The sequence below is a fragment of the Elephantulus edwardii genome, unplaced genomic scaffold (genome assembly GCF_000299155.1).
Source record: "Elephantulus edwardii isolate Elephantulus edwardi_28Jun2011 unplaced genomic scaffold, EleEdw1.0 scaffold00010, whole genome shotgun sequence".
NCBI lineage: Eukaryota > Metazoa > Chordata > Mammalia > Macroscelidea > Macroscelididae > Elephantulus > Elephantulus edwardii.
Genome location: NW_006399760.1, coordinates 33,769,474 through 33,778,240, shown reverse-complemented (window position 1 = coordinate 33,778,240; position 8,767 = coordinate 33,769,474). Strand labels below are relative to the sequence as shown.

At 39.5% G+C, this 8,767-nt stretch overlaps 1 protein-coding gene across 2 annotated transcripts in view; it reads left to right on the top strand.

The window, feature by feature from the left end:
- WDSUB1 (WD repeat, sterile alpha motif and U-box domain containing 1) overlaps window positions 1-8,767 on the top strand; it is a 60,875-nt gene that overhangs the window by 43,671 nt on the left and 8,437 nt on the right. For both annotated transcript variants that reach the window (XM_006880800.1, XM_006880801.1), the window contains one exon: window positions 938-1,078. In XM_006880800.1, coding sequence (XP_006880862.1) covers window positions 938-1,078 — 141 coding nt within the window. The remainder of the gene's footprint in view (window positions 1-937; window positions 1,079-8,767) is intronic.

Below are 8,767 nucleotides of genomic sequence, written 5' to 3'. Positions count from 1 at the left end.
GGAAATTAAAAGACGTATTGCCATGGGAAAGTCTGCTGTTAGGGACCTCTCCAAAGTACTGAAGAGCAATGGTGTCTCTCTGGAGACTAAGGTGTGTCTGATAAAGGTCATGGTCTTTGCTATCACTTGTTATGCATCAGAGAGTTGGACAATGACCAAGGATGATAGAAGGAGAATTGATGCCTTTGAGCTGTGGTGCCAGAGAAGAATATTGAGGGTACCATGGACTGCTAGGAAAACAGATTCATCCTGGAAAGGGTTAAATCGGGCAGCTCCTTGGAGGCAAGAATTCTGAGGCTTTGTCTGACATACTTTGGACATGTTGTAAGGGGACCGGTCCTTGGAGAGGGACCTCATGCTGAGGGACAGCACAGGAGGGGAAGGCCCTCTATGAGGTGGACTGATTCAGTGCATGGGGTTAACTGGGATGGTAGTATCCCGGACGGTGCGATTGGCACAGGACAGAGCAGAGTTAAGGGCTGTTGTACAGAGCGTCACTATGAGTCGCAAGTGACTCAACGGCACATAACAACAACAACATTAAATAGTAGGGATGAAACTGCAGTTTTGGACAAATTTAATATGTGATTAATTCTCATAACTGAAAGGAAAAATTCCAATTAACAATATTTAAAATATGGGACTTTTACACTAATTAGCATAAGGATCTTAACATTTTTAAGTGGGGGGAGGGAATGTTTATGCTTTGAATATAAGTTAACCAAAATAATGAACTTTTTCTGATTCTGTATAGCATACATCTAACCTGATTTTTTTTCAGAACCTAAGTTGTTTAAAATAAATACTGCACCACTTCATTAGAAAATTTCTAAAGAGATAATTCTGTGTGGTATATGTGGAGATATTTGGCTGCAGATGAAATCTTGCATAAAGTTAGCAGTAGTTGTCTGACCCTAACAGAATTATTTCTTTTCAGAATCGCTAGGGCTTCGTAGCAAAGTAATGAGGAAAATTGAAGAGCTAAGAACCAAGATGAAATCCCTTTCTTCTGGAATTCCTGATGAGTTTATATGTCCAATAACTAGAGAGCTCATGAAAGATCCTGTCATCGCTGCAGGTATGTGTGACGCCGTGCTCAGTGCTGAACAGCTCAGTTTTTGTTTGTTGTTTTTTTCTTTTAAAAAATGTATTGGACCTAACGAGAACAAATGAACATTATTTATTTTTTAGCAAATAAAATTGGACCCAGTAGGTTTAAATGGCAATAAAGACAAAAGAATGTTTTACAAGCTTTCCTTGAAATTCTGAAATGTATATTTAGTAACAAAAATAAAACATAAGATTGGTTTTTCAAGACAGACTGCTGAAATCTTATTTTTAGTTTTTGAGATCATAAATGTAAACACCTTTGGATAAATCCAATTTAAAGTTACATCACTTCATATTAATTTCCAATATTTTCCATTGTTTTAACCAATAAGTCAGGTTTTTTTAGGCCTGAAGCTTTATTATATAGGTTTCTAAATAATGACTTAGTGTCACTTAATGTTTAATAATTTTACTTGGGTGTGGTCTGTACAGGAATTTGCTGACTCATCTCTTGGGGAGGGTGTCTTGGCAAGTTGTTATGTTGTAAATAGCATACTGAAACATTGATACATAGTCCTTTCTGTTACTGCTACTCCATGGGAGAATGGAGTGCAGTTTTCTCCTGTAAAGATTTACAGCCCTGGGAACTTGAAGACAGGTTGCTGACTCAGAACTGACTCAGTGGAAGTTTGCACAGCTTGTGTGTCATTTTCTTAATGGTGCTATTTGAAGAGCAAAAGTTTTTAATGTTGATGAAGTCTGATTTACTGTTTTTTCCTCTTTATGCTTCATCCTCTTTGTGTTACAGAAAATTTGTCTACTCAAGTTTCAAACCTTTTATTCTGTTTTGTTCTAGATGCTTTAATATATAAAGTTTTATGTTTACATTTATAAATCATTCCAACTTTCTTATATGGAATGAAATCAGAGTATCTAGTTGTTCCAAGACCATTTGTTGAAAAATTCTATTTACATTGAATTACCTTGGCACCTTTGTTGCAAATCAATTGACAAATCTATAAAGTCTATTTCTGATGTAATGGTGCTAGTTACCATAGCACCTTGATTATTTACTTTAACTTCATACTGAGTCAGGTTGTGTAACTCCTCTGATTTTGTTCTTAAGAATTGTTTTGGCCTGGTTCAAAATTGGGAAGGGCGTACGCCAGGGATGTGTCCTGTCTCCATCATACCTTTTCAACTTGTATGCAGAACAGATTATCCGGGAGGCTGGGCTCTATGAGGAGAAATGTGAGGTCAAGATTGGTGGAAGATCTGTCAACAATCTACGATATACAGATGATACAACCCTGCTTGCTGAAACTGAGGAGGACCTGAAGCGCTTGCTGCAGAGGATCAAGGACTGCAGGCTCCATTATGGATTGAGGCTCAATGTCAAGAAGACAAAGATTCTCACCGCTGGGCCAATTGGCAGCATCAGGATGGATGGTGAAGAGATTGAGATTGTTCACAGCTTTAGTTTGCTTGGTTCCACAGTCAACACTCTCAGCACCAGCAGCCAGGAAATTAGAAGGCATATTGCCATGGGAAAGTCTGCTGTTAGGGACCTCTCCAAAGTACTAAAGAGCAGTGGTGTCTCTTTGGAGACTAAGGTACATCTGATACAGGCCATCGTCTTTGCTATCACTTGTTATGCATCAGAGAGCTGGACAATGACTAAGGAGGATAGAAGGATAATTGATGCCTTTGAGCTGTGGTGCTGGAGCAGAGTATTGAGGGTACCATGGACTGCTAGGAAAACAAACAGATTCATCCTGGAAAGGGTCAAACCAGGCTGCTCCTTGGAGGCAAGGATTATAAGGCTCCATCTAACATACTTTAGACATGTTGCAAGGAGGGACAGGTCCTTGGAGAGGGACCTCATGCTTGGTAGGGGGAGGGGCAGCACAGAAGGGGAAGGCCCCCTATGAGGTGGATTGATTCAGTGACTGGGGTAATTGGGATGGGTGTGCCGGAGACAGTGCAATTGGCACAGGACAGAGCAGAGTTTAGGGATGTTGTACATAGAGTCGCTATGAGTCGCAAGTGACTCGATGGCACATAACAACAACAAACAATTTCCATTTTATTTTCAGATGAGTTTTTTCTTCAGCCTTTTAAGTCATCAAATCCTTCCATGGGCTTTGGTGGTGGTCTTGGGGCTGCACCTCCAGGTCTAAATCTAGGTGGAGGTGTCCGGTCCTTTTGGGCTTCACTAGAACGGTTCCTGACCACCTTGCTGTGAGTGGCACAACTCAAACAGTAGTGCAGTTTCACAGAGAGCTTTGGAAGCACTTATGTGTCGAAAACACTCGCTTTGGAAATGTCCCTGACGGTAGCTGCCTCGACTATATTTCAGATTACGAACTTCTTCATTGACTTCTCTTTGGGCACACACCGGGCACAGTTCCTGCAGCGAATAGGCTGCACTTGACCATGGCCCTTTTTGGCAAGACCTTTGTTTCTCCTTTCGTCATGTTGGAAGCAAGGGTCTGAGAGAGGAAGCCTCACTACGCTCATCCTTTTTATATTGATGCACTCTCTTCTTAATTTTAAGCCATGCAGTGTTCCTTGTCCTGTTTGCACAACAGCCTCCTGGTCCAGATATAGGTTCCCCATAAACACAATTAAGTTCTCTGGGACTCTCATTCTTCTAATGTCAGCCACAGCTTGTCATGATCCATAAAGTCAAATGCCTTTGGATAGTCAGTAAAGCACAAAGACATTTTTCTCGTGTTCTTTACTTTGAGCCAGGATCCATCTGACATCAGCAATGATATCCCTGGTGCCACAGCCTCTTCTAAATCCTGCTTGAACTTCTGGCAGTTCCCTATCTATGTTACTCTTCTAGCTGTTTTTAAATGATCTTCAGCAATATTTTGCTTGCATGTGATATTAATGATATTGTTTGATAGTTTCCACATTCTGTTGGATCACTTTTCTTGGTAATGGGAACAAATACAGACTTCAATCTATTGGCCAGACAGCTGTCCTCCAAATTTCCTGGCATAGACTTGTGTGCTAATCCAATGAAACAAGTCAGTGTGTTTCTTATCGATTCCTGGGGCCTTATTTTTTACCAGTGCCTTCAATGCAGCTTCTACTTCCTCCTTCATTATTATTGGCTCCTGTTCATATGGTAGGTACTTCATAACTTAGGGTAGGAGTTTATAAAATTATTCTAATTTCTTAGAATTGTCTGAAACAAATTAATTAGTAGTATCTTAGTCTATAGTGAAAGTCAGATGGTATGGCTAAATTGATTTTAGAATAGTTTTTTTCTTTATTAAAGTTTTAAAATTCTGAGGCTAATACTAATGAAAGCAAGAAGCAAAGTTGATTGTTGCTTGTTTACACGGAACATAATTTCATTTTTAAAAAATCTGTCTTTCCCTCTCATTCATATATTCAGTACTTGAAGTACACTGCATATGCAAGTAAAAGTTTGAAAATGATATTGGATTTCATACAGTCTTTTCTTTCTTGTGGAATTTTGCTATTCTTGCTGGTGTGAGATGACATTTTGTTTTCTCTCTTTCCTAGCTAAGCCTGTCCTCAAATGTTTATTGACCATCTTAAAGTCTTAAGGAAAATGTTTATTCATGTCTTCCAATTTTATAACTAAGTAATTTGTCTTTTCCTTGTTTGAGGTTTTAGAATTTTTTTTATGAATGTTTACAGAGATTTTGGATTTCCGTACATTGATTGTTAGAATTTCTTATACATTTTAGAAATGAGTCTCTTGTCTGACATGCAGTTGCCAAATATTTTTTCCCTGTAAGTTCTCTTTTTACTCTTTGGAGAAATCCTTTGAGAGACATAAAGACTTAATCCTGGTTGTTGTTAGACACCTTTGAGTTGTCTGTGACTCATAGTGGCTCTGTGAACGACAGATCTGAACCCTGCCATCCTCATCATTTCTGACTTACTTGACTGCTGCAGTCACTGTGTCAGTCCATCTTATAAAGAGTCTTTCACTGACCCTCCATTTTGCCAAGCATGGTGTCCTGTCACAAAGAATAGCTTCTCCTAGCAACATGCCCAAAGTGTGTGAGATGAAGCTTTGCCATCCATGCCTCCAGGAGCACTCTGTCTTCACTCTCCCCAAGACATAACTGTTTATTCTTTTGGCAGTCCCTGGGATATTTCAGTGTTCTTTAAAACCACAACTTAAAGACATCAGTTATTCTTCTGCCATCCTTCTTCCTTCATTGTCCTGCTCTCAGATGCATAGCAAGAGACTGAAAATTGACATCATTGCTCCTCAGTAATTTAGGGAAGTGCCTAACCACAGACTTTAATATTCTATGTCTCCTGATCTCTTGACTGCTAGTTCACAGGGGTTGCTGGTGGCTTGTTTACAGTTTCAATCTTTTATCCATCTATCATGATGTTGCTTATTGGTCTTGTAGTAAGGATTTTTGTCTTCTTGATGTTGAGGTATAATCCATATTGAAGGCCTTTGCAGCAAGCGCTTTCAAGTCCTCCTCACCTTCAACAAGCAAAGTTGTATTATCTGCATAATGTAGTTTGTTGATGAATCCTCTTCTGATCCTAATGTGACATTCTCCTTCAAAGAGTCCAGCTTCTCAATGATTTACTCAACATACAGATTGAATAGAAATGGAGAAAGGATACACCCTTTATGCACACCTTTCCTGATTTTAAACTGTACAGTAAATGTTCCCTTGCTCTGTTCAGACAACAGCTTCCTGGTCTAGGTAATTAATTTTGTAGGATTCCTATTCTTCTCAGTCTTAACCAAAGTTTCTTATTACCCAAACAGTCAAATGGTTTTGCAGTCAGTAACACCCAAATAGACAGCCTTTTGGTATTTTCTGCTTTCAGCCAGCATCCATCTGACACCAGCAATAATATCCCTGGTGACACGGTCTCTTCTAAACCCAGCTTGAACTTCTGGCAGGTCTTTGTCAATGTACTATTCTAGCCATTAAAAAAAAATTGTTTATTGCCTAAGAGTCAAGTACAACTCATAGAAACACTAAGAAAAAAAGGCCTGAAGCCCCTCTACAACTATTGACATTTATCAAAGGTCATAGTTTCTGGAGGCATGTTGTCTAGGAAGTGGATGCCACTCCTACTTCCAAACCTGTCATAGTATGATAGTGTTGTTATGTGCCATTGAGTAGCCTGTGATTTTGCTTGCATGTGATATTTATGGTCTTGTTTGATAATTTCCAGTTTTATTGGATCCCTCTTCTTGGGAATAGGATCTCTTCCAGTCAGTTGGCCAAGCAGCTGTCCTCTAAATTTTTGGCATAGACTGGTGAGCATGTGCAGGGCTGCACATTAGCAGCCTAATTTTTAAGACGTTCCAAACATCTGGTTTATCTTCTGTTGATTGTATATCAGTTATATCTGATAATTTATTTATGCCATAGAAGAATTATTGATGCCTTTGAATTGTGATGCTGGAAGAAGAGTCTTGAACACACCATGGACAGCCAAGAAAACAAATGGGTCTGTCTTGGAGAGGGTGAAACCAAGTTTCTCCTTGGGGGCTAGGATTTTGAAGCTCTGTCTCCCATACTTTGGGCATATGGCCAGGAGGATATCATGCTTGGAAGGGTGGAGGGGCAGCACAAAAGAGGAAGACTCCAGATGAGATTGATTGATACAGTAACTGGGGCAATGGTGATAGGTGTATGGGAGTCAGACTAGCCCAGGACAAGACAGGCTTCAGAGCTATTTTACATAGGGTCGCTATGACTTACAGGCCACTTGACGGTGCATAACAACAACAAGGGGTTCCCAAGTTTGCCTTGTTTTTTCTTGATGATCTTTTTTTAAAAAACATCTATTAATTTATAGTTTGACTCATTTGAAACATTGTTTTTATCAAATAATTCTATCATTTTCCCAGAATTGTCTCTTTTTTCTACTTCTCATTTTGTGATGGTAGATGTTTGTGAAGTGGAGACTATACTTCAACCATTCATTCTTATTTTTCTTTCCCCCCCTAACCCTCATATCAGTCCTGTTCTGTAACAGTGGCATTATGTACTATTTGTCTTTTTGTGACTGAGATATTTCACTCAGCATAATGTTCTCCATGGTCACCCGTTTTTTATAATATTTCATGACTTCTTTGTTTTTCAGTGCTGCATATATTCCATTGTGTTAATATATTACAGCTTCTCTATCCATTTGTTTGTTGATGGGCATTTGCGTTTTTTCCAACTCTTTGCTATTGTGATCAAAGCAGCAATAAACATAGGTGTGCTTTCTTGATGATTTTTCAAGTTTTAGCCCAAGGTTTTTGATCTGTCTTGAGGTAGTGCCTTGTATGTAGTATGAGATAGGTGTCCTGTTTCAGTTTTATACAAATAGATGCAAAGTTTTGGCAGCACCATTTATTAAAAGAGGCTGTCTTTTCCCCACTTAATGGATTTCATCTCCTTGTCAAAGATCAGTTCCCCATGAGTGAATGGATTTATTTCTGGGTTCTCAGTTCTATTCCATTGGTCTTTGTGCCTGTTGGTATATCAATACAAGCTGCTTTGTTTGTGATTTTTTTGTTTTTTCTTTAATATGGCTGTGTACCAGCTTTTGAGAACATGAAGTATGAAGCCTCCTTCCTACTTTTTCTCTTTCAGAATCCATGTGCTTATCTGAGTTCTCTTTCTTTTTCCTTTGAAGTTAGAGTTTTCTTTTCCCATTTCTTTGAAAAATGAGGACAGTATCTTCTGGATAGAGATGGCATTGTTTTTGTAGATTGCTTTTGGCAATATTGTAATTTTCACAATGTTAAAGTTTCCCATCCATGAGCATAGTGTGTTTTTCCATTTATATACATCTTTTGTGGTTTCTTGTAGAGTACAGAACTGACCCTCTCACAGATTTTTAGCGGCAGTTAATTGCACAGAAGAAGACTGCCCATCCTTCTCCCATGGAGCAGCTGGTGGCATCGAGCTGCCAGCGTTAGGCATTGCAGTGCAGCTTCTTGCCACTACGCCACCAGAGCTCCCTTTTCTTAGAGTAATGTTTTCTAATTTTCTTTGTATAGGCCTTTTGTATTCCTGGTTAGAGTTATTCCTAAATATTTGATCTTCTGATGACTGTTGTAAATAACATTATCATTCTAACTTCCTTTTAAGAGTTGTTTTGTTACTGCAGAAGAATGGACTCAACTTTGTGTGTTAATATTGTACTGTGCTTCTTGTTGTTGTTGTTGCTGTGTGCTGTCAAATTGCTTGTGACTCATAGTGACCCTATGTAAAAGAGCCCTAAATGCTCCTCTATCCTGTGCCAACCTCACCATCTCTGACGCACTCATTCCCACCACCCCAATCACAGAATCGATCCATCTCATCGAGCGTCTTCCTCCCCTGCACTGTCCCTCCATTCTCTCAAACATGATGTTCCTCTCCAAGGACCAGTCCCTCCTTGCAACATGCCCAAAGTATTTCAGACGAAGCTTCAGAATCCTATCTACAAGGAGCATTCCATCTTCACCCTCTCCAGGACAAACTTGTTTTTCTCCTAGCAGCCCATGGTATATTCAACACTCTTCTCCGGCACCACAGCTCAAAGGCATCAATTTTCTTTCTATCATCCCTAGTTACTGTCCAGTTCTCCAATGCATAGCATGTAATGCGAATACTATAGCCCGGATCAGGTGCACCTTAGTCTTCAGCCTGATGTCATTGCTCTTCAGTACTCTTGAGAGGTCCCTCACAGCTGACTTTCCCAATGC